We start from the raw sequence: 26894 nt of genomic DNA on the forward strand, positions 1-26894 counted from the left end.
GGGGTCAACAGAGAGGAGGCATGTTGGGGTCAACAGAGAGGAGACATGTTGGGTTCAACAGAGAGGAGGCATGTTGGGGTCAACAGAGAGGAGACATGTTGGGTTCAACAGAGAGGAGACATGTTGGGGTCAACAGAGAGGAGGCATGTTGGGGTCAACAGAGAGGAGACATGTTGGGGTCAACAGAGAGGAGGCATGTTGGGGTCAACAGAGAGGAGACATGTTGGGGTCAACAGAGAGGACGCATGTTGGGGTCAACAGAGAGGAGGCATGTTGGGGTCAACAGAGAGGAGACATGTTGGGGTCAACAGAGAGGAGACATGTTGGGGTCAACAGAGAGGAGGCATGTTGGGGTCAACAGAGAGGAGACATGTTGGGTTCAACAGAGAGGAGGCATGTTGGGGTCAACAGAGAGGAGGCATGTTGGGGTCAACAGAGAGGAGACATGTTGGGGTCAACAGAGAGGAGGCATGTTGGGGTCAACAGAGAGGAGACATGTTGGGGTCAACAGAGAGGAGGCATGTTGGGGTCAACAGAGAGGAGGCATGTTGGGGTCAACAGAGAGGAGGCATGTTGGGGTCAACAGAGAGGAGGCATGTTGGGGTCAACAGAGAGGAGACATGTTGGGGTCAACAGAGAGGAGGCATGTTGGGGTCAACAGAGAGGAGACATGTTGGGTTCAACAGAGAGGAGGCATGTTGGGGTCAACAGAGAGGAGACATGTTGGGGTTCAACAGAGAGGAGGCATGTTGGGGTCAACAGAGAGGAGGCATGTTGGGGTCAACAGAGAGGTTGGGTTAGGGATGTTAGAAGGGCTCTTTCCAGCTGGGTTTGGCCCAGAGAACCTTCGGGACGATGTGAGACTGAACTGAATTACATGCGTGGAGTTGGGAGGGGAAACGTGGGAATGTGTTTCCAGAGTGAAATCCTTCAGACATACAGTATATTACATACAGTACAATACAGTATAATACAGTAAAATACATACCGTATAATACAGTATATTACAGTAAAATACATACCGTATAATACAGTATATTACAGTATAATACATACAGTATAATACAGTATAATACAGTAAAATACATACCGTATAATACAGTATAATACAGTAAAATACATACAGTATAATACAGTATATTACAGTATAATACATACAGTATAATACAGTATATTACAGTATAATACATACAGTATAATACAGTATAATACAGTAAAATACATACAGTATAATACAGTATAATACAGTATAATACATACAGTATAATAGAAAAATTAACTTGCCCTGCATTTTCCTGAGAACTGGCACACAGAGGGGAGAGACTGAACTGAATGACCAGGCACCAGGGTGGAATAGGGGTGAACATGTGGGGATGACCAGGAACCAGGGTGGAATAGGGGTGAACGTGTGGGGATGACCAGGCACCAGGGTGGAATAGGGGTGAACGTGTGGTAGATGATAATGTACAGGGAACTATGTGGAGAGGTCTGGTAGATGATAATGTATAGGGAACTATGTGGAGAGGTCTGGTAGATGATAATGTATAGGGAACTATGTGGAGAGGTCTGGTAGATGCTAATGTATAGGGAACTATGTGGAGAGGTCTGGTAGATGATAATGTACAGGGAACTATGTGGAGAGGTCTGGTAGATGATAATGTACAGGGAGCTATGTGGAGAGGTCTGGTAGATGATAATGTATAGGGAACTATGTGGAGAGGTCTGGTAGATGATAATGTACAGGGAACTATGTGGAGAGGTCTGGTAGATGATAATGTATAGGGAACTATGTGGAGAGGTCTGGTAGATGATAATGTACAGGGAACTATGTGGAGAGGTCTGGTAGATGATAATGTACAGGGAGCTATGTGGAGAGGTCTGGTAGATGATAATGTATAGGGAACTATGTGGAGAGGTCTGGTAGATGATAATGTACAGGGAACTATGTGGAGAGGTCTGGTAGATGATAATGTATAGGGAACTATGTGGAGAGGTCTGGTAGATGATAATGTACAGGGAACTATGTGGAGAGGTCTGGTAGATGATAATATATAGGGAACTATGTGGAGAGGTCTGGTAGATGATAATGTACAGGGAACTATGTGGAGAGGTCTGGTAGATGATAATGTACAGGGAGCTATGTGGAGAGGTCTGGTAGATGATAATGTATAGGGAACTATGTGGAGAGGTCTGGTAGATGATAATGTACAGGGAGCTATGTGGAGAGGTTTGGTAGATGATAATGTACAGGGAACTATGTGGAGAGGTCTGGTAGATGATAATGTACAGGGAGCTATGTGGAGAGGTCTGGTAGATGATAATGTATAGGGAGCTATGTGGAGAGGTCTGGTAGGTGATAATGTATAGGGAACTATGTGGAGAGGTCTGGTAGATGATTTTGTACAGGGAGCTATGTGGAGAGGTCTGGTAGATGATAATGTACAGGAAGCTATGTGGAGAGGTCTGGTCAAATGGCCACCTGTTTCCTATTGGCCCTGGTCTAATGGCACCCTGTTTCCTATTGGCCCTGGTCTAATGGAACCCTGTTTCCTATTGGCCCTGGTCTAATGTCATCCTGTTTCCTATTGGCCCTGGTCTAATGGCACCCTGTTTCCTATTGGCCCTGGTCTAATGGCACCCTGTTTCCTATTGGCCCTGGTCTAATGGCACCCTGTTTCCTATTGGCCCTGGTCTAATGGCACCCTGTTTCCTATTGGCCCTGGTCTAATGGCATCCTGTTTCCTATTTCCTAATGTACACACTGTTCTGTTTAGATTGCACAACTCATAAATATAACATAACACTGCCTTACCAAACCCCAAATAACTAAATGTGTTAGAAATGATTGTAGCTGAACAAGGTCACTAGGGGCTCCCGAGTGGCGCAGCGGTCTAAGGCACTGCATCTCAGTGCTAGAGGCGTCACTACAGACCCTGGTTTGATCCCGGGCTGTATCACCGGCCGTGATCAGGAATCTGATAGGGTGGCGCCCAGCGTCGTCCGGGTTAGGGGAGGGTTTGGTCGGGGTAGGCCGTCATTGTAAATTAGAATTTATTCTTAACTGACTTGCCTAGTTAAATAAAGTGTTAAATATATATTTTTTAAAGGAAGTAAATGATTAACAACGTCAAAAGCATACAGATATTTATCAAAGTATGACTTGATATCCACACACACGGCTTCATTTGATTGGTCACTACTCCCAGCTCTTTATAATATGGCAGTTCAATAGGCTGAGATAAGTGTTTCCTTGTGTTGAAATGAATGGCAGTTCAATAGGCTGAGATAAGTGTTTCCTTATCTGAAATGATATATCATGCCAGAACAGGGATCAGTCATTGTGAGGGGCTGGGGGCTATAGTGATAAGACAGAGACAGCAGGAGAGTGTGTATGTATGAGTGTGTGTGTGTGTGTGTGTGTGTGTGTGTGTGTGTGTGTGTGTGTGTGTGTGTGTGTGTGTGTGTGTGTGTGTGTGTGTGTGTGTGTGTGTGTGTGTGTGTGTGTGTGTGTGTGTGTGTGTGTGTGTGTGTGTGTGTGTGTGTGTGTGTGTGTGTGTGTGTGTGTGTGTGTGCGTGCGTGCAAGTGTGGTGTGTGTGTGTGTGTGTGTGTGTGTGTGTGTGTGTGTGTGTGTGTGTGTGCGTGCGAGCGAGCGTGGTGTGTGTGTGCGTGCGTGCAAGTGTGGTGTGTGGTGTGTGTGTGTGTGTGTGTGTGTGTGTGTGTGTGTGTGTGTGTGTGTGTGTGTGTGTGTGTGTGTGTGTGTGTGTGTGTGTGTGTGTGTGTGTGTGTGTGTGTGTGTGTGTGTGTGTGTGTGTGTGGGTGGGTGGTACACACACATACATATTCCCTCTAGATTAAGTCAGTTTAATTCATCAACATACTTGAACAATTAAGAATTAGGCTGTACAAGGATGGTACACCAGTTTAATACAGTATTCTATTGTATTCACCTGTTTAATACAGTCTTCTATTGTATTCACCTGTTTAATACATTCTGCTTTTGTATTGTAGGATCAAACAGACCACAGCCTGGTTAACATCTCCAGCTCTCAGCTGGTCAGCTGGAGTGACTATAGGAGTGGATCTACTCGTGTATCAGGGAGCTGGAATAAATCAACTCTTATGCTGGAACATCAGCATCATGTATTGTTGGAAAAGAAGGTGTATTACTATATAGTTACAGTGAGTCAGTCTCATGACAGACAGGACACAGCCTGCTTCATTATGACAATGATCTATCACAGCCCTTAGCTGGTCTGATAGGTTTTGGGACTGGGACCACTCTCACATCAAGAGATGAGACTGGGCCAGGACTGTTCTCAAGTGCAGAGAGGGGATTGAGGCAGGACTGAGCCGGGACTGTTCTCACATGCAGGGATGGGACTGGGCCAGAACTGGACAGGGTGGGAGTTGACCAGAACTGGACAGGGTGTGAGTTGACCAGAACTGGACAGGGTGTGAGTTGACCAGAACTGGACAGGGTGTGAGTTGGCTAGGACTAAGCCAGGACTGGGACAGCAGCTGGCAGAATTAAGGCGTTAGGTAATGGTGATTGATTGTGGAAACGAGCATGGCCTGACCCATGGCCTGGCTGCTGACTGGAGAGCATTACAAGCGGCAGCTGGGAATTTCACATGTTAAGATGAAGAAAATACTGTAACGCCTCCCTCCTTCCTGCAGCACACACACACACGCACACACGCACACACCCACACACGCGCACACACGCACACACGCGCACACACAGACACACACGCACACACGCATGCACACGATACACACACACACACACACACACACACACACACACACACACACACACACACACACACACACACACACACACACACACACACACACACACACACACACACACACACACACACACACACACACACACACACACACACACACACACACACACACTCCCGACACCCTGACCGAAACAAGAGGAAACACTCAACCACTGAAGTCTTGATGAGGGCTAGTGTCACCAAGAGAAGAAACTCCGCCCCTCGGGCGTGTCCAGAAGAGAAATATTAGTCATGTTACCGGACGTCTTTGAGTCCTCACAAAGCTGCTGAAGAAGTGTAAGAATCTGATGAGGGAATTACAGTATTGTGAAAGCTGAAGGGTGGGAGTAACGATTTATGTATGTCTATGGGTGGAACATTCTCTCTGGACATTCTCTTTGCTCGTGGAACCTTCTCTCTGGACATTCTCTTTGCTCTTGGAACATTCTCTCTGGACATTCTCTTTGCTCGTGGAACATTCTCTCTGGACATTCTCTTTGCTCGTGGAACATTCTCTCTGGACATTCTCTTTGCTCTTGGAACATTCTCTCTGGACATTCTCTTTGCTCTTGGAACATTCTCTCTGGACATTCTCTTTGCTCTTGGAACATTCTCTCTGGACATTCTCTTTGCTCTTGGAACATTCTCTCTGGACATTCTCTTTGCTCTTGGAACATTCTCTCTGGACATTCTCTTTGCTCTTGTATCTTAGATTCTTTCTCAGAATGATTTCCAGGATCTCTGTAGTTGTGGTTAATTCATCATGCAGCAGTATGCTTTGCTCCTCAATGGCCTCACTGTGCTGTGCTGTCTGGTGTGTTTATGGTTCATCACTTAGTGACTATCAGATAACAATCCACTGACCTGGGAGATGAGATGAGAGGGGAGGACAGAGGAGGAGGAGGAGGAGGAGGAGGAGGAGGAGGAGGAAGAGGGAGAGGGAGAGGGGGCTACACAAGACTACACACTTAATATGGCTGTATAAAAATTCCATTCACACACAGAGATAGGAATATAGACATTCCACAAGATACAGATAGACTCAGGCATGGACAAACAGAGACGTTTATACACACACATACAGACACAAATGCACACTGGCACACACACACTGTGTGGACAGAACATGACCCCAGTCAGAACAGCCCAGAGACTAGCCGATCTAATGCCTAGACTGCCCCTCTCTGAAGAGAGAGCGAGGAGAGGGGGGGAGGAGAGGAGACCACAACCCCAGTCAGAGCAAAGCCGGCTGCATAGACTGCCCCTCTCTGAAGAGAGAGAGTAGAGGGGGAGGAGAGGAGACCACAACCCCAGTCAGAGCAGAGCCTAGCCGGCTGCCTAGACTGCCCCTCTCCGAAGAGAGAGAGAGGAGAGAGGGGGAGGAGAGGAGACCACAACCCCAGTTAGAACAGAGCCTAGCCTATCTAATGCCTACACTGCCCCTCTCTGAAGAGAGAGAGTAGAGGGGGAGGAGAGGAGACCACAACCCCAGTTAGAACAGAGCCTAGCCAGCTGCAAAGATTGCCCCTCCCTGAAGAGAGAGAGGGGAGAGAAGGGGAGGAGAGGAGACCACAACCCCAGTCAGAACAGAGACTAGCCAGCTGCCTAGACTGCCCCTCTCTGAAGAGAGAGAGAGGAGAGAGGGGGAGGAGAGGAGACCACAACCCCAGTCAGAGCAGAGCCTAGCCAGCTGCATAGACTGCCCCTCTCTGAAGAGAGAGAGAGGAGAGAGGGGGAGGAGGAGGAGACCACAACCCCAGTCAGAGCAGAGCCTAGCCAGCTGCCTAGACTGCCCCTCTCCGAAGAGAGAGAGAGGAGAGAGGGGGAGGAGAGGAGACCACAACCCCAGTCAGAGCAGAGCCTAGCCGGCTGCATAGACTGCCCCTCTCTGAAGAGAGGGAGAGGAGACCACAACCCCAGTCAGAGCAGAGCCTAGCCGGCTGCATAGACTGCCCCTCTCTGAAGAGAGAGAGAGGAGAGAGGGGGAGGAGGAGAGGAGACCACAACCCCAGTCAGAGCAGAGCCTAGCCGGCTGCATAGACTGCCCCTCTCTGAAGAGAGAGAGAGGAGAGAGGGGGAGGAGAGGAGACCACAACCCCAGTCAGAGCAGAGCCTAGCCAGCTGCCTAGACTGCCCCTCCCTGAGCAGCAACAACAACCAGATAAATCACAGTCTTAACATACGTTGATGAGGCCCAGATCTACTGTGTGTGTGTGATGACATTGACTGCTGAACTTCAGGTCTTGTAAACCTTCAGCCCATTTCTCCTGTGAAGCATCAAGCTTGATAAGAGTGTTGTTGTTATAAGTGTTGTTATCCCTGACTCCTCCCTCCTTGCTCCCTGCTCCAGGGCTCTAACAGGGTTAGCTAGGTGACTCCTCCCTCCTTGCTCCCCGCTCCAGGGCCCTAACAGGGTCAGCTAGGTGACTCCTCCCTCCTTGCTCCCTGCTCCAGGGCTCTAACAGGGTTAGCTAGGTGACTCCCCGCTCCAGGGCTCTAACAGGGTCAGCTAGGTGACTCCTCCCTCCTTGCCCCTGAACAAGGCAGCTCCAGGGCTCTAACAGGGTCAGCTAGGTGACTCCTCCCTCCTTGCTCCCCGTTCCAGGGATCTGCCAGGGTTATCTAGGTGACTCCCCTCTCCAGGGCTCTAACAGGGTTATCTAGGTGACTCCCCTCTCCAGGGCTCTAACAGGGTTAGCTAGATGACTCCCCTCTCCAGGGCTCTAACAGGGTTATCTAGGTGACTCCCCTCTCCAGGGCTCTAACAGGGTTAGCTAGGTGACTCCCCTGTCCAGGGCTCTAACAGGGTTAGCTAGGTGACTCCCCTCTCCAGTGCTCTAACAGGGTTAGCTAGGTGACTCCCCTCTCCAGGGCTCTAACAGGGTTATCTAGGTGACTCCCCTCTCCAGGGCTCTAACAGGGTTATCTAGGTGACTCCCCTCTCCAGGGCTCTAACAGGGTTATATTTTACATTTACATTTAAGTCATTTAGCAGACGCTCTTATCCAGAGTTATCTAGGTGACTCCCCTCTCCAGGGCTCTAACAGGGTTAGCTAGGTGACTCCCCTCTCCAGGGCTCTAACAGGGTTAGCTAGATGACTCCCCTCTCCAGGGCTCTACCAGGGTTATCTAGGTGACTCCCCTCTCCAGGGCTCTAACAGGGTTATCTAGGTGACTCCCCTGTCCAGGGCTCTAACAGGGTTAGCTAGGTGACTCCCCTGTCCAGGGCTCTAACAAGGGTTATCTAGGTGACTCCCCTCTCCAGGGCTCTAACAGGGTTATCTAGGTGACTCCCCTCTCCAGGGCTCTAACAGGGTTATCTAAGTGACTCCCCTCTCCAGGGCTCTAACAGGGTGATCTAGGTGACTCCCCTCTCCAGGGCTCTAACAGGGTTATCTAGGTGACTCCCCTGTCCAGGGCTCTAACAGGGTTATCTAGGTGACTCCCCTGTCCAGGGCTCTAACAGGGTTATCTAGGTGACTCCCCTCTCCAGGGCTCTAACAGGGTTAGCTAGGTGACTCCCCTCTCCAGGGCTCTAACAGGGTTAGCTTGGTGACTCCCCTCTCCAGGGCTCTAACAGGGTTGGCTAGGTGACTCTCCTCTCCAGGGCTCTAACAGGGTTGGCTAGGTGACTCTCCTCTCCAGGGCTCTAACAGGGTTGGCTAGGTGACTCCCCTCTCCAGGGCTCTAACAGGGTTGGCTAGGTGACTCTCCTCTCCAGGGCTCTAACAGGGTTATCTAGGTGACTCCCCTGTCCAGGGCTCTAACAGGGTTAGCTTGGTGACTCCCCTCTCCAGGGCTCTAACAGGGTTGGCTAGGTGACTCTCCTCTCCAGGGCTCTAACAGGGTTATCTAGGTGACTCCCCTGTCCAGGGCTCTAACAGGGTTAGCTTGGTGACTCCCCTCTCCAGGGCTCTAACAGGGTTATCTAGGTGACTCCCCTCTCCAGGGCTCTAACAGGGTTGGCTAGGTGACTCCCCTCTCCAGGGCTCTAACAGGGTTATCTAGGTGACTCCCCTCTCCAGGGCTCTAACAGGGTTGGCTAGGTGACTCCCCTCTCCAGGGCTCTAACAGGGTTGGCTAGGTGACTCCCCTCTCCAGGGCTCTAACAGGGTTATCTAGGTGACTCCCCTCTCCAGGGCTCTAACAGGGTTGGCTAGGTGACTCTCCTCTCCAGGGCTCTAACAGGGTTGGCTAGGTGACTCTCCTCTCCAGGGCTCTAACAGGGTTAGCTAGGTGTGTTTCCTCCACACACAGGCAGCGTACTCTAACTCTAGTGAATGAGGTGTGGTGCCAGTAGATGACTTCTTTCTGTCCTCCCTGAGAGTCACGTTAAGTGTTGCTGAGAGAGAGCACATATGCATCCCAAATGGCACCCTATTCCCTGCATAGTGCACTACTTTAGACCAGAGCTGGCACCCTATTCCCTACATAGTGCACTACTTTAGACCAGAGCTGGCACCATATTCCCTACATAGTGCACTACTTTAGACCAGAGCTGGCACCCTATTCCCTACATAGTGCACTAATTTAGACCAGAGCTGGCACCATATTCCCTACATAGTGCACTAATTTAGACCAGAGCTGGCACCATATTCCCTACATAGTGCACTACTTTAGACCAGAGCTGGCACCCTATTCCCTACATAGTGCACTACTTTAGACCAGAGCTGGCACCCTATTCCCTACATAGTGCACTACTTTAGACCAGAGCTGGCACCCTATTCCCTACATAGTGCACTACTTTAGACCAGAGCTGGCACTCTATTCCCTACATAGTGCACTACTTTTGACCAAGGTCTCTGTCAGGTTTAGGTCCAGGCTACCTGCTTGATAACAGGATGATTATGAGCATGCCATTACGGCAGGTAGCCTAGTAGTTAGAGCATTGGGCCAGTAACCGAAAGGTTGCTGGATCAAATCCCCGAGCTGACAATGTAAAAATATGTCATTCTGCCCCTGAACAAGGCAGTTAACCCACAGTTCCCCAGTAGGATGTCATTGTAAATAAGAATTTGTTCTTAACTGACTTGCCTAATTAAATAGAAATACTGTTAGCCATGGCCTTCATTATAGTCATAACACCCTGTTAGCCATAACATTCATTATAGTGATAACAACATGTTAGCTATCTATTAGCCATAACATTCATTATTGTGATAACAACATGTTAGCTATCTTTTAGCCGTAACATTCATTATAGTGATAACAACATGTTAGCCATAACATTCATTATAGTGATAACACCCTGTTAGCTATCTGTTAGCCGTAACATTCATTATAGTGATAACAACATGTTAGCCATAACATTCATTATAGTGATAACACCCTGTTAGCTATCTGTTAGCCGTAACATTCATTATAGTGATAACACCATGTTAGCTATACGTTAGCCGTAACATTTATTATAGTGATAACAACATGTTAGCTATCTGTTAGCCATAACATTCATTATAGTGATAACACCATGTTAGCTATCTGTTAGCCGTAACATTCATTGTAGTTATAACACCCTGTTAGCTATCTGTTAGCCATAACATTCCTTATAGTGATAACATCCTGTTAGCTATCTGTTAGCAATGGAATTCATTATAGTGATAACACCATGTTAGCTATCTGTTAGCCTTAACATTCATTATAGTGATAGCATCCTGTTAGCTATCTGTTAGCAATGGAATTAATTCTAGTGATAGCATCCTGTTAGCTATCTGTTAGCCATAACATTCATTATAGTGATAACTCCCTGTTAGCCATAACATTCATTATAGTGATAACATCCTGTTAGCTATCTGTTAGCAATGGAATTCATTATAGTGATAACACCATGCTTAGCTATCTGTTAGCCATAACATTCATTATAGTGATAGCATCCTGTTAGCTATCTGTTAGTAATGAAATTCATTATAGTGATAGCACCCTGTTAGCTATCTGTTAGCCATAACATTCATTATAGTGAAAACACCATGTTAGCTATCTGATAGACATGGCATTCATTATAGTGATAACACCCTGTTAACACTACAGCCTACAGCCTACACAGCACCACAGAGAGTTAGAAGAGAGGTCAAAATGGAGATAAAGAAAGAACTACATCATGTTAAAAGGAAACAAAGTTGACTCCACTGCCCTGACTGCCCTTGTGCTGCAGCTGATCCACGTCTTACTGCAGTAGTCTGTTTTGATCATGCACGTGTGTGTGTGTGTGTGTGTGTGTGTGTGTGTGTGTGTGTGTGTGTGTGTGTGTGTGTGTGTGTGTGTGTGTGTGTGTGTGTGTGTGTGTGTGTGTGTGTGTGTGTGTGTGTGTGTGTGTGTGTGTGTGTGTGTGTGTCCGTCCATTCCCCCTTGCCAAGCCTTCGCCAGCCTGCTGCCACTGTGTGAGATGACAGTCATTACAGAGCATTAGTGGTTCTGAGAGTGGCTACTCTGGGCAGCTTTCCAGACCATGCAGACAGATTAATACACCCACACACACCACACCACACCACACCACACCACACACACACACACACACACACACACACACACACACACACACACACACACACACACACACACACACACACACACACACACACACACACACACACACACACACACACGTCTTAGCAGCACAGGGCATGAGCCCCTAATTGACCACAGCAACATACCCCTGGCTGGTTGACCACAGCGGTCTGTCTAGGCAGTCTCTCTACAAATCAAATGTTATTGGTCACATACACATGGTTAGCAGATGTTAATGCGAGTGTAGCGAAATGCTTGTGCTTCTAGTTCCGACCGTGCAGTAATATCTAACAAGTAATCTAACAATTTCACAACAACTACCTTATATACACAAGTGTAAAGGAATGAATAAGAATATGTACATATAAATATATGGATGAGCGATGGCCGTGCAGCATAGGCAAGATGCAGTAGATGGTATAGAGTACAGTATATACATATGAGATGGGTAATGTAGGGTATGTAAACATTATATAAAGTGGCATTATTTAAAGTGACTAGTGATACATTTATTACATCCAATGTTTTATTATTAAACAGGCTAGAGATTTGAGTCAGTATGTTGGCAGCAGTCACTCAATGTTAGTGGTGGCTGTTTAACAGTCTGATGACCTTGAGATAGAAGCTGTTTTTCAGTCTCTCGGTCCCTGCTTTGATGCACCTGTACTGACCTCGCCTTCTGGATGATAGCGGGGTGAACAGGCAGTGGCTCGGGTGTTGTCCTTGATGATCTTTATGGCCTTCCTGTGACATCGGGTGGTGTAGGTGTCCTGGAGGGCAGGTAGTTTGCCCCCGGTGATGCGTTGTGCAGACCTCACTACCCTCTGGAGAGCCTTACGGTTGTGGGCGGAGCAGTTGCCGTACCAGGCGGTGATACAGCCCGACAGGATGCTCTCGATTGTGCATCTGTAAAAGTGTGTGTGTTTTCGGGCCTGTTGGTTCGTTAGCTCATGTGGATCCCCCTGACCACGTAGGAAAACATTTCATCCAATGAGATCCTTGAGATCCCAGTCCGACCGCGGCCAGGCCACAGAATCACCTCCCAACACACTGGCAGGAACGTGACACGTTGACCTAGTTGTGTAGCTCTCGGTGCTAAAAACAGGTGTTCTTGGACACTCCGCTAAGAGTTGAATGGATCTCTTTTAAGCACCGTGTTTATCCATCTCCCTGACCCAGCCACGGATTTCTTTTAAGCACCGTGTTTATCCATCTCCCTGACCCAGCCACGGATCTCTTTTAAGCACCGTGTTTATCCATCTCCCTGACCCAGCCACGGATCTCTTTTAAGCACCGTGTTTATCCATCTCCCTGACCCAGCCACGGATCTCTTTTAAGCAACGTGTTTATCCATCTCCCTGACCCAGCCACGGATCTCTTTTAAGCACCGTGTTTATCCATCTCCCTGACCCAGCCACGGATCTCTTTTACGCACCGTGTTTATCCATCTCCCTGACCCAGCCACGGATCCACCAGTCATCTCCTAACAGAAACACACTGGCAGGAAAGCAGCAGGCCACAGGGTATATGAATTCCATCTTCCTCTGGGTGGACAGTATCAACACCAGGGTGACACGTCAAGTCTATTACTGACCCTGATCTTGGGACAGATAACCATGTTAGTTCTATTAGTGTAGCATGCACACACACACTCACAGATGTTGATGTTGGCCTGCACCAAAGATGAACCATAGATGAACCTATGATTGTCCTGTAGTATATAATAAAACGGATATGACCTAGTTCAGGGAAGACAGGGAGGAACTAGTATCACTGGTTGTAACATCCTGTTCCTCTATATCCTTTGCCCTCATCCTGACCCAGCGAGAGAGAGAGAGAGAGAGAGAGAGAGAGAGAGAGAGAGAGAGAGAGAGAGAGAGAGAGAGAGAGAGAGAGAGAGAGAGAGAGAGAGAGAGAGAGAGAGAGAGAGAGAGAGAGAGAGAGAGAGAGAGAGAGAGAGAGGTAGAGAGACAGAGAGAGAGAGAGAGAGGTAGAGAGAGACAGAGAGAGACAGAGAGAGAGAGAGAGAGGTAGAGAGAGACAGAGAGAGAGAGAGAGAGAGAGAGAGAGAGAGAGAGGTAGAGAGAGAGAGAGAGAGAGAGAGAGAGAGAGAGAGAGAGATAGAGAGAGAGAGAGAGAGAGAGAGAGAGAGAGAGAGAGAGAGAGAGAGAGAGAGAGAGAGAGAGAGAGAGAGAGAGAGAGAGAGAGAGAGAGAGAGAGAGAGAGAGAGAGAGAGAGAGAGAGAGAATGGTGAATCTGGGAACAGAGTAGGACAGATGTAGCAGAACAGTACCTCCTCCTCTCCTGAGCCAGAGGAGATGTTGAGATGTATTGTTATCTGTTATGCATTCCAGATGGACTATTTCCTCACCCTAGTGAGTGTGTTTCAAAACATGTGTTCCACTAAAGTAATAAATTAACAGTCTCCCACTCATGACAAGACTTGGGTTTGGCTAAAAACAAAACTTAAACTTAAATAATTTAACACCCTCTACATCTCCCTCTCTCCCTACAGTCTCTCTCTCTCCCTATAGTCTCTCTCTCTCACTCTCTCTCTCTCCCTCTCTCCCTACAGTCTCTCTCTCTCTCTCTCCTTAGTCTCTCTCTCTCTCTCTCTCGCTCTCTCTCCCTAGTCTCTCTCTCTCTCTCTCTCTCCCTCTCTCCCTACAGTCTCTCTCTCTCTCCTTAGTCTCTGTCTCACTCTCTCTCTTTCTCTCTCTAGTCTCTCTCTTTCTCTCTCTCTCTCTCTCCCTAGTCTCTCTCTCTCTTCCTACAGTCTCACAGTCTCTCTCTCTCCTTACAGTCTCTCTCTCTCCTTACAGTCTCTCTCTCTACTAAAAAAACTGCTAAATTCATGAAAAATAGAGAGGTGGCATGTTTTTTTTATTTGCGGTGTTGGGGGATTGGACGGAATACAACTTAATTGAAACCAGGGCTTCTACCTTGCGTTATGCGGTGTTGGGGGAGGGGACGGAGTACAACCTAATTGAAACTGCTTGTTTCTTGCTTGAGTGTGTCTGTGTGTGTGTTTGTGTTTATTTGTTATTTTTCCAAGATAAAGTTACCCTTTCAAAACAATTACCTGTCTTTTCATTACACTCACTGTACAGCTAGACTCCAGCCCTATTAAAGCCCTATTAAAGCCCTATTAAAGCCCTATTAAAGCCCTATTAAAGCCCAGCTCTTGCGCGTCTTCATTTAAGTCTATTGCTCTCAATAACCACACGTGCAGCATTTGATTAGAACTCCCTCAATAGTAAACATATGTACAGTATGTACACACCCATACAGTCCTTACACCACTACAGCCCTACACCTCCTACACCCCTACAGCCCCTAGAGCCCTACAGCCCTACAACTCCTACACCCCTACAGCCCTACACCTCCTACACCCCTACACCCCCTAGAGCCCTACAGCCCCTACAGCCCTACAACTCCTACACCCCCTACAGCCTATAACCCTACACCCCTACACCCCTAGAGCCCGAGAGCCCTACAGCCCTACACCTCCTACACCCCCTACAGCCCCTACAGCCCTACAGCCCTACAACTCCTACACCCCCTACAGCCCTACACCTCCTACACCCCTACAGCCCTACAGCCCTACAGCCCCTACAGCCCCTAGAGCCCTACAGCCCTACACCCCCTACAGCCCTACAACCCCTACAGCCCCTACAGCCCCCAGCTGTATAGTAAGTGTACACACACACGCACGCACACACCACCTCTCTCTCTGTCTCTAGGTCTGTAATGTAGGGTCAGTATGTACACACCCATAAAGTCCTTACACCACTACACCCCCTACAGTCCCTACACCACCTACAACCCTACAGCCCCTACACCACCTACAACCCTACAACCCTACAACCCCTACACCACCTACAACCCTACAGCCCCTACACCACCTACAACCCTACAGCCCTACACCACCTACAACCCTACAGCCCTACACCACCTACAACCCTACAACCCTACACCACCTACAACCCTACAACCCCTACACCACCTACAACCCTACAGCCCCTACACCACCTACAACCCTACAGCCCCTACACCACCTACAACCCCTACAGCCCTACAGCCCTACACCCCTAGAGCCCTACAACTCCTACACCCCCTACACCCCCTACAGCCCTACAACCCTACAGCCCCTACACCCCCTACAGCCCTACACCCCTACACCCCCTACACCCCCTACAGCCCTACAACCCTACAGCCCCTACACCACCTACAACTCCTACAGCCCTACACCCCTAGAGCCCTACAACTCCTACACCCCCTACACCCCCTACAGCCCTACAACCCCTACAGCCACTACAGCCCCCAGCTGTATAGTAAGTGTACACACACACGCACGCACACACGCACACACCACCTCTCTCTCTGTCTCTAGGTCTGTAATGTAGGGTCAGTATGTACACACCCATAAAGTCCTTACACCACTACAGCCCCTACAGTCCCTACACCACCTACAGCCCCTACAGCCCCTACACCACCTACAACCCTACAGCCCCTACACCCCTACACCACCTACAACCCTACAGCCCCTAGAACACAACAGCCCCTAAACCCCCTACACCCCTACACCCCTACAGCCCTACACCCCTACACCCCTACAACCCTACAGCCCCTAGAACACAACAGCCCCTAAACCCCCTACACCCCTACAGCCCTACACCCCTACAACCCTACAGCCCCTAGAACACAACAGCCCCTACAGCCCCTACAACCCTACAGCCCCTAGAACACAACAGCCCCTAGAACACAACAGCCCCTAGAACACAACAGCCCCTAGAACACAACAGCCCCTAGAACACAACAGCCCCTAGAACACAACAGCCCCTACAGCCCCTAGAACACAACAGCCCCTAGAACACAACAGCCCCTAGAACCCTACAGCCCCTAGAACACAACAGCCCCTACACCCCTACAGCCCCTAGAACACAACAGCCCCTACAGCCCCTAGAACACAACAGCCCCTAGAACACAACAGCCCCTAGAACCCTACAGCCCCTAGAACACAACAGCCCCTACACCCCTACAGCCCCTAGAACACAACAGCCCCTACAACCCTACAGCCCCTAGAACACAACAGCCCCTACAGCCCCTAGAACACAACAGCCCCTAGAACACAACAGCCCCTAGAACCCTACAGCCCCTACAACCCTACAGCCCCTAGAACACAACAGCCCCTACAACCCTACAGCCCCTAGAACACAACAGCCCCTAGAACCCTACAGCCCCTAGAACACAACAGCCCCTACAGCCCCTAGAACACAACAGCCCCTACAGCCCCTAGAACACAACAGCCCCTACAGCCCCTACAGCCCCTACAGCCCCTACAACCCTACAGCCCCTAGAACACAACAGCCCCTACACCCCTACAGCCCCTAGAACACAACAGCCCCTACACCCCTACAGCCCCTACAGCCCCTACAACCCTACAGCCCCTAGAACACAACAGCCCCTACACCCCTACAGCCCCTACAGCCCCTACAACCCTACAGCCCCTAGAACACAACAGCCCCTACACCCCTACACCCCTACAGCCCCTACAACCCTACAGCCCCTAGAACACAACAGCCCCTACAGCCCCTAGAACACAACAGCCCCTACAGCCCCTACAACCCTACAGCCCCTAGAACACAACAGCCCCTACACCCCTACAGCCCTACAGCCCCTAGAACACAACAGCCCCTACAGCCCTACACCCCATACAGCCCTACACCCCATACAGCCCTACACCCCTACAGCCCTACAGCCCTACACCCCTACAGCCCTACACCCCTACAGCCCTACACCCCTAGGGCGCACGCACACACACACACACACCACGCACACACACACACACACACACCACCTCTCTCTCTGTCAATGAGCCAGGTTTGTTTTTAACGAGAGAGCTCAGTCAGGGTTGGAAACGAACACAGTCTGCATCCCAAATGGAGCCTTATTCCCTATACAGCGCACTACGTTTGACCAGAGACCTGTGGGCCCTGAACAGAAGTAGTGCACTACATAGGGAACAGGGTACCATTTTGAGAAGCACCGACAGTGTCAATGTCGGATATGATGTGAGTTCTTAATCTGGACAAAATCCCCCATTATATCCTCAATGGAGGGAGAGAACGGTCTATGATGGTCATCACCGGACGTGAGAAATATTTTACTTTTATTTAACCTGTTTTTGGAGAGAAGAACTAACTCTCCCATTTTAATCTTATTGGAGAGAAGAATTAACTCTCCCATTATTGGAGAGAAGAATTAACTCTCCCATTATTGGAGAGAAGAATTAACTCTCCCATTATTGGAGAGAAGGACTAACTCTCCCATTATTGAAGAGAAGGACTAACTCTCCCATTATAACCTTATTAGAGAGAAGGACTAACTCTCCCATTATTGGAGAGAAGAATTAACTCTCCCATTATTGGAGAGATGGACTAACTCTCCCATTATTGGAGAGAAGAATTAACTCTCCCATTATTGGAGAGAAGGACTAACTCTCCCATTATAACATTATTGGAGAGAATAACTAACTCTCCCATTATTGGAGAGAAGGACTAACTCTCCCATTATTGAAGAGAAGGACTAACTCTCCCATTATAACCTTATTAGAGAGAAGGACTAACTCTCCCATTATTGGAGAGAATAACTAATTCTCCTATTATAACATTATTGGAGAGAAGAACTAACTCTCCCATTATAACCTTATTGGAGAGAAGGACTAACTCTCCCATTATTAGAGAGAATAACTAATTATCCCATTATTGTAGAGAATAACTAATTCTCCTATTATAACATTATTGGAGAGAAGAACTAACTCTCCCATTATAACCTTATTGGAGAGAAGGAATAACTCTCCCATTATTAGAGAGAATAACTAATTATCCCATTATTGTAGAGAATAACTAATTCTCCTATTATAACATTATTGGAGAGAAGAACTAACTCTCCCATTATAACCTTATTGGAGAGAAGGACTAACTCTCCCATTATTGGAGAGAAGCACTAACTCTCCCATTATTGGAGAGAAGGACTAACTCTCCCATTATTGAAGAGAATAACTAATTCTCCTATTATAACATTATTGGAGAGAAGAACTAACTCTCCCATTATAACCTTATTGGAGAGAAGGACTAACTCTCCCATTATTAGAGAGAATAACTAATTATCCCATTATTGTAGAGAATAACTAATTCTCCTATTATAACATTATTGGAGAGAAGAACTAACTCTCCCATTATAACCTTATTGGAGAGAAGGACTAACTCTCCCATTATTGGAGAGAAGCACTAACTCTCCCATTATTGGAGAGAAGGACTAACTCCCATTATTGAAGAGAAGCACTAACTCTCCCATTATTGGAGAGATGAATTAACTCTCCCATTATTGGAGAGAAGCACTAACTCTCCCATTATTGGAGAGAAGGACTAACTCCCATTATTGAAGAGAAGCACTAACTCTCCCATTATTGGAGAGATGAATTAACTCTCCCATTATTGGAGAGAAGCACTAACTCTCCCATTATTGGAGAGAAGGACTAACTCCCATTATTGAAGAGAAGCACTAACTCTCCCATTATTGGAGAGAAGGACTAACTCCCATTATTGAAGAGAAGCACTAACTCTCCCATTATAACCTTATTAGAGAGAAGAACTAACTCTCTCATTATCGGACAGAAGAACTAACTCTCCCATTATAACCTTATTGGAGAGAAGAACTAACTCTCCCATTATAACATTATTCTGCCAGCCCAGGGTTGGACACATAGACCACAGTGGAGCACCAGGATTGGATACAGTATAATGTCTGAGTCCCAAATGGCACCCTATTCCCTACAAAGTGCACTACCTTTGACAAGAGCCCACATAGGGTCCCATTTTGTTAAATTGCCTTATAGCCCAGCGAAACACCAATGTTGGATATCTAGTGCACAGTGGAGTAACAGGGTTGGATATTTAGACCACAGTGGAGAACCAGCGTTGGATATCTAGTGCACAGTGGAGTAACAGGGTTGGATATTTAGACCACAGTGGAGAACCAGTGTTGGATATTTAGAACACAGTGGAGCATCAGGGTTGGATATTTAGACCACAGTGGAGAACCAGTGTTGGATATTTAGAACTCAGTGGAGCACCAGTGTTGGATATTTAGAACACCGTGGAGCACCAGGGTTGGATATTTAGAACATATTGGAGAACCAGGGTTGGATATTTAGAACTCAGTGGAGCACCAGGGTTGGATATTTAGAACATATTGGAGAACCAGGGTTGGATATTTAGAACTCAGTGGAGCACCAGGGTTGGATATTAGAACACAGTGGAGCATCAGGGTTGGATATTTAGAACACAGTGGAGCATCAGGGTTGGATATTTAGAACACAGTGGAGCATCAGGGTTGGATATTAGAACTCAGTGGAGCATCAGGGTTGGATATTAGAACTCAGTGGAGCACCAGGGTTGGATATTTAGAACACAGTGGAGCACCAGGGTTGGATATTTAGAACACAGTGGAGCATCGGTGTTGGATATTTAGAACACAGTGGAGCATCAGGGTTGGATATTTAGAATACAGTGGAGCATCAGGGTTGGATATTAGAACACAGTGGAGCATCAGGCTTGGATATTAGAACACAGTGGAGCATCAGGGTTGGATATTAGAACACAGTGGAGCATCAGGGTTGGATATTTAGAATACAGTGGAGCATCAGGGTTGGATATTAGAACACAGTGGAGCAACAGGGTTGGATATTTAGAACACAGTGGAGCATCAGGGTTGGATATTTAGAACTCAGTGGAGCACCAGGGTTGGATATTAGAACTCAGTGGAGCATCAGGGTTGGATATTTAGAACTCAGTGGAGCATCAGGGTTGGATATTAGATTTATATGTACCATTGGCAGACCTTGTTTGCCATTGGCAGATTTTTATATGCTCAAAAATAAGGTAATTGTGGTTTTGTATGCGGTCATATGATACGTGGGACAGAAAAACTTAGGTGAGTACATGGGGTGTTATATCTCAGCATAGGGTCTGTCTTTCTGGTCAACATCACTGATACAGGTCCCCCTTCACCCTCTGGTGGTACGGATAACTTGTCATTATGTCTCCAGAGAAACCTATAAAACCAGCACTAAGGAGGGTCTGTCTATCTGGTCAACATCACTGATACAGGTCCCCCTTCACCCTCTGGTGGTACGGATAACTTGTCATTACAGAGAAACCTATAAAACCAGCACTAAGGAGGGTCTCCCTCACAGACAACATCTTCCTTTGGTGTTGAGATGCATTGTTTTTACTAGGGGGGTTCCAGGTCTATGTCAGCCTGTTCATAAAAGTTGAACTTGATATTTTGTTGTTTGGAAATATATAGTTGCTATTCCTCTGTCATCAAACTGGAGGTGAAAAGTAGCTATGTGCCGATCAGTAGACAATCTGTTCTGAGAGAAGGAGCATGAAGCTATGTGCATGATCAGTAGCCAATCTGTTCAGAGAGAAGGAGCATGAAGCTATGTGCCGATCAGTAGACAATCTGTTCAGAGAGAAGGAGCATGAAGCTATGTGCATGATCAGTAGACAATCTGTTCAGAGAGAAGGAGCATGAAGCTATGTGCATGATCAGTAGACAATCTGTTCAGAGAGAAGGAGCATGAAGCTGTGTGCCGATCAGTAGACAATCTGTTCAGAGAGAAGGAGCATGAAGCTATGTGCATGATCAGTAGCCAATCTGTTCAGAGAGAAGGAGCATGAAGCTATGTGCATGATCAGTAGACAATCTGTTCAGAGAGAAGGAGCATGAAGCTGTGCCGATCAGTAGACAATCTGTTCAGAGAGAAGGAGCATGAAGCTATGTGCATGATCAGTAGCCAATCTGTTCAGAGAGAAGGAGCATGAAGCTATGTGCATGATCAGTAGACAATCTGTTCAGAGAGAAGGAGCATGAAGCTATGTGCCGATCAGTAGACAATCTGTTCAGAGAGAAGGAGCATGAAGCTATGTGCCGATCAGTAGCCAATCTGTTCAGAGAGAAGGAGCATGAAGCTATGTGCATGATCAGTAGACAATCTGTTCAGAGAGAAGGAGCATGAAGCTATGTGCATGATCAGTAGACAATCTGTTCAGAGAGAAGGAGCATGAAGGAGACAGACAAGCACCAAAGTAAATTTGTTTGTTGCTTTATTCCACAAGTTTCCCTTTTCTATTTTACCCCTGATGAGAACAAAGAAAGAAAAGGTGCAGAACAACTGGAAATACACACAGGAAAAAACCTAGAGATTTCAAGGTCAAACTCAGAAACAGCATTTCATAGAGGTGTCCCTATATCTCACACACGATATAGGCATTGAAGGAGCACTCATATGTCACCCGCCATGCACCTGACTCTGTCAACATGGTACAGCTTCTATCCCCATTGGGCACTTTTGGTTCCCCATCTGCCCATTTGGAAAAGGTGAGGGGATGGCCTTTCAAATCCACCTGAAACTTCCCCTCTTTACTGTTGTCAACATTGAGCCATGCATTCTTCAAAGCCCCTTCGAAGACCTGAGTGAGAGCAGTGTTTTCCTCCTCGTTCTTCGGCAATGCCAACACCAAGCCCCTCTTGGTACAGAACCGAACAGCATCGTCAAAAGAACCCGCTCTCTTGTGTGACACAAAGTACTTCTTGTCAACTCTTCTGGTGAAGTCATAGTTTACGGCTGAAGAGAAACCAGGTATTAATGCAGTCAGTGTAACACTAAAAGTGGAATACTAAAAGTTGCCTTTTTATATTTCACAAATGCCAGCACACGACTAAATTCACACCTCATTTTCCCAAATTACGAATACTGCATAATTTATGTTGAACAGATACTTAGTAAGGTACAACATAATCTACAGATAAAGTAACTTCATTTGAGCCAGTTTCACAGGAACCATGAATTGTTATTTGGATTATAATTATTATTTGTAGGGATTGTTACATTTTTTGTTCGGGCAAATCAAGTGACATTTTTAAGTGGAAATTAAAACTTTAAAAGCCTTTTTAAACCTTGCATACACTACAAGTTTGCATTTCCTGCCGTGCAGGAAGTGATCAAATTAAGATACAGAATCTGTAATGTTGCATACAAGTACATAACATTCTGATCTGAAATTCACTTCCTTACCCAGCTCCAGTTTGATCAAGCTGTCTTGCAGGGGTTCCAGGTCTAAGTCTGTGAAAACAGAAGGTGTGACTAGAGAGAACCAAATAATAAATACAGAACCAGGAAGAGATCAATCAGCTGAATACCAGTAGCTCCTGCAGGGCCCGGGGGTCCAGGCGAACCAGGAGGTCCAGGGACATTACGTCCATCTATAGCAGGAAGTTCATAAGATCCAGGAAGTCCAGGTAGACCTATGGAGAGATAGTAGAGATGTGGATGTACTTATGGTTCATGACAATATGTTTTTTAAAGGTTTTCCCAAATTTCCCAGATGGAGGAAAATCTTTCCTGACAGACTTTATGGACAATTGAGGCAAATATGTTCAGCATGAGGAAACACACCTACATACAAATTAGAAAAATAAGTGATCAATCTATACTTAAGTTATCTGACCATGTAAAGGATTTTTTTTCATTATCTAAGAATAACAACAGGATTCACTGCTCTGGTAATAACTCACTATACCCCAGCCCCTTTTAATAGGATTCATAGCTCTGATAATAACTCACTATACCACAGCCCCTTTTAATAGGATTCACAGCTCTGATAATAACTCACTATACCCCAGCACCTTTTAATAGGATTCACAGCTCTGATAATAATTCACTATACCCCAGCCCCTTTTAATAGGATTCACAGCTCTGGTACAAACAAATGATATACTGACAAAATATTTTGGCAACTGGTACAGACAAAGCCTCTTTCTGTGAATTGGTGTGGTGATCTAATTCAAGTCATTCACAGTTATTTGTCTTCCAGAACCACACACAGTGGGAAAGCAGCACCACGGCTGTGGTCCATAATGTTTTCAAGGGTGTTGTGACCCCTTACATGTTTGGTATGTAAATAATGAAGTTAGAACAGTTAATATGTCAGACTCTACCTCTCTCTCCAGGTGCACCAGGAAGTCCAGGCACGCCTATGGAGAGACAACAGGGATAGGGCTCATCACCATACCGTACACACCAACGACTGCTTCAATTAGCCTGTAAAGTGCTCTGCAGTCTGATCTGGCTTAAAGTGACACTTTATTACAAAATCAACAGTCTTATGTTGTTGTTTTTTTATGTTGTTTTTTTTAATCAAAGGCTAACAGCAGGAAATATACCGGATTGGGCTTTCACATTATACCCCAGCCCCAGTTTTTTTTGGCAACTGGTACAGACAAAGACTTCTTGTAGGAGTAGGAGGGTTTATCTAACTGAGGGACTTCAGAGTTCTCTGTCCCCTCATCATCACTCCATCATCAGGTACGCAAATGAATGTGCTTAAAGTGACAGTTTACTCCAAAATCAACAGTCTTATATTTTGGGTTATGATAGGGTAAGGCAGTTGTACTAAGCTTACGACTCATTTACCTCCAGAAACCCCAGGAGGGCCAGCAGGCCCAGGAGGGCCAGGATACCCTCTAGGACCCTGGCATTCACACTTCTCCATCTGGCCTGGCAGAACCAGCAGGGAGAGAACACAGAGCCCCAAAGTCAGAGGTCTGCTCATCGCCATAACCTAAAACAGCAGGGAGACGACAGAGACCAAAGGGACAGTAAATCACTGGTGTCATACAAATAGAAGCACAGGAAACATCTACTTATAAAGTACACGATAGGAACATTTACTGTCAATGGGATCCACAAGAATACAAGCTGTTGAAAAGTAGCATACAGAATATGTGAATGTGTCATTTCAACAGCTTGACTCTGCCACTTTGTTGCCAGCTGAGGGATGGAACGGAAATGTAACCTCTCTCAAATGAGTCAACAGCTGAGGGATGGAACGGAAATGTAACCTCTCTCAAATGAGTCAACAGCTGAGGGATGGAACGGAAATGTAACCTCTCTCAAATGAGTCAACAGCTGAGGGATGGAACGGAAATGTAACCTCTCTCAAATGAGTCAACAGCTGAGGGATGGAACGGAAATGTAACCTCTCTCAAATGAGATAGATGGAACTATTGATGCAAGGACTGACAGGAGATCAACATGCTGCTTTAAACAGAATCTATTGGTGTGTTTACAAAGACTCAAATGGAAACAGTAACAGGGAGGTAATAGGAACATAGATGTATGACAGGGTAACAGTGTCATGGCTCAGTTGGTAGAGCATGGCGCTTGCAACGCCAGGGTTGTGGGTTCATTCCCCACGGGGAGACCAGGATGAATATGTATGAACTTTCCAATTTGTAAGTCGCTCTGGATAAGAGCGTCTGCTAAATGACTTAAATGTAAATGTAACACAGTTAGAATCAGCTCATAACAGTGAGGTAATAGGGACATAGATTGATGACAGGGTAACACAGTTAGAATCAGCTCATAACAGTGAGGTAATAGGAACATAGATTGATGACAGGGTAACACAGTTAGAATCAGCTCATAACAGTGAGGTAATAGGAACATAGATTGATGACAGGGTAACACAGTTAGAATCAGCTCATAACAGTGAGGTAATAGGAACATAGATTGATGACAGGGTAACACAGTTAGAATCAGCTCATAACAGTGAGGTAATAGGAACATAGATTGATGACAGGGTAACACAGTTAGAATCAGCTCATAACAGTGAGGTAATAGGAACATAGATTGATGACAGGGTAACACAGTTAGAATCAGCTCATGACAGTGAGGTAATAGGAACATAGATTGATGACAGGGTAACACAGTTAGAATCAGCTCATAACAGTGAGGTAATAGGAACATAGATTGATGACAGGGTAACACAGTTAGAATCAGCTCATAACAGTGAGGTAATAGGAACATAGATTGATGACAGGGTAACACAGTTAGAATCAGCTCATGACAGTGAGGTAATAGGAACATAGATTGATGACAGGGTAACACTGTTAGAATCAGCTCATAACAGTGAGGTAATAGGAACATAGATTGATGACAGGGTAACACAGTTAGAATCAGCTCATGACAGTGAGGTAATAGGAACATAGATTGATGACAGGGTAACACAGTTAGAATCAGCTCATAACAGTGAGGTAATAGGGACATAGATTGATGACAGGGTAACACAGTTAGAATCAGCTCATGACAGTGAGGTAATAGGAACATAGATTGATGACAGGGTAACACAGTTAGAATCAGCTCACGACAGGGAGGTAATAGGAACATAGATTGATGACAGGGTAACACAGTTAGAATCAGCTCATAACAGTGAGGTAATAGGGACATAGATTGATGACAGGGTAACACAGTTAGAATCAGCTCATGACAGTGAGGTAATAGGAACATAGATTGATGACAGGGTAACACAGTTAGAATCAGCTCATGACAGTGAGGTAATAGGAACATAGATTGATGACAGGGTAACACAGTTAGAATCAGCTCATAACAGTGAGGTAATAGGGACATAGATTGATGACATGGTAACACAGTTACAATCAGCTCATAACAGTGAGGTAATAGGGACATAGATTGATGACAGGGTAACACAGTTAGAATCAGCTCATGACAGTGAGGTAATAGGAACATAGATTGATGACAGGGTAACACAGTTAGAATCAGCTCATAACACATTGATAAGCTATATTCTTCAATAATCGATGGTTGTAATGATTGAAATGGCCGTTGAACATCCGTACAGCTTACATTTTGTGCCTTTAAATAGCAGCAATATAATTAAGACAAAAACTAAACAAGTGGGTACCATACCTCTTAAGTTGATGTGCTGAGAATGGATGTGATGCTTCTGTCCTGCTTTGCAACAGAATGCTAGAGACGTGGGTTCGTGCAGCAACTTATAAAGACATTGGTAAACAACACGTCACTTTGGAGGATTCATTATTATCGGGAAGTACTTGTGAAGGACATTTGAAGTTTACTGGAAAAGAGACAAACTTGGAATGTAATACCCAGAGTACCCTATCAATGTTCACATTCATTGCAAAATACTGATGCACGTGGAATCATCTAGCAAGAACACAAACAAATCTCTGACATCCATTGCGCAAATTCCACTTTAGTTCCATTCCACTTCTGGAGAGTTTGAGTAAGGAAGACTTGAAGTCCAAGGCAAAAAAAACAACACAAAAACCAAGTACACAATTATATCATCCGAATGACTTTGTATTTTTTATAGTTCCATAGTTTTAGCAATGTTGTTTTTCCCGGCACACATTTGGCTGTTTCAACTCAGAAGAAGCATTATATTCATACATTATATTATATATTCATACATTATAGTATATATTCAAGCACAGAAAATATGTTTGTAGTAAGTATTTATTCAGTTTGCCTTCATTGGTTTTTCCTTTACCCCATTTGACAGTAGCACCACCAGGTATATCAACCTTCCTAATAGAACCTATTAAACACACCTCCAGCCTACACATCTACTGCTGTGTTATCACATAAGGAAATACTTCAACCTAAATAGATATAGAATAAATGTATTGTGTTTAGGCAGGTCTTAAGA

The 26894-nt window shown here is 46.1% G+C and overlaps 2 protein-coding genes across 2 annotated transcripts; one reads left to right on the forward strand and one right to left on the reverse strand.

Annotated features, from left to right (window-relative positions):
• Window positions 1-14242: 14242 nt before the first annotated feature.
• On the forward strand, window positions 14243-16070 carry LOC139575407 (uncharacterized). The gene is made up of 4 exons (XM_071400770.1): window positions 14243-14247; window positions 14774-14984; window positions 15366-15626; window positions 15963-16070. Exons 1-4 carry the CDS (start codon window positions 14243-14245, stop codon window positions 16068-16070), a joined length of 585 nt encoding a protein of 194 aa, XP_071256871.1.
• Window positions 16071-21450: 5380 nt separating this feature from the next.
• LOC139570828 (mannose-binding protein C-like) lies at window positions 21451-26287 on the reverse strand. Its single transcript, XM_071393041.1, has 6 exons — window positions 26132-26287; window positions 23837-23984; window positions 23362-23397; window positions 22564-22668; window positions 22439-22486; window positions 21451-21988 (listed from the first exon to the last, which is right to left on the reverse strand). The coding sequence occupies exons 2-6, from the start codon at window positions 23979-23981 to the stop codon at window positions 21609-21611; spliced, it is 714 nt and encodes a 237-aa protein (XP_071249142.1). The 5' UTR covers window positions 23982-23984; window positions 26132-26287; the 3' UTR covers window positions 21451-21608.
• Window positions 26288-26894: the final 607 nt, after the last annotated feature.

This window comes from Salvelinus alpinus, chromosome 1 (assembly GCF_045679555.1).
Source record: "Salvelinus alpinus chromosome 1, SLU_Salpinus.1, whole genome shotgun sequence".
NCBI classification, from domain to species: domain Eukaryota; kingdom Metazoa; phylum Chordata; class Actinopteri; order Salmoniformes; family Salmonidae; genus Salvelinus; species Salvelinus alpinus.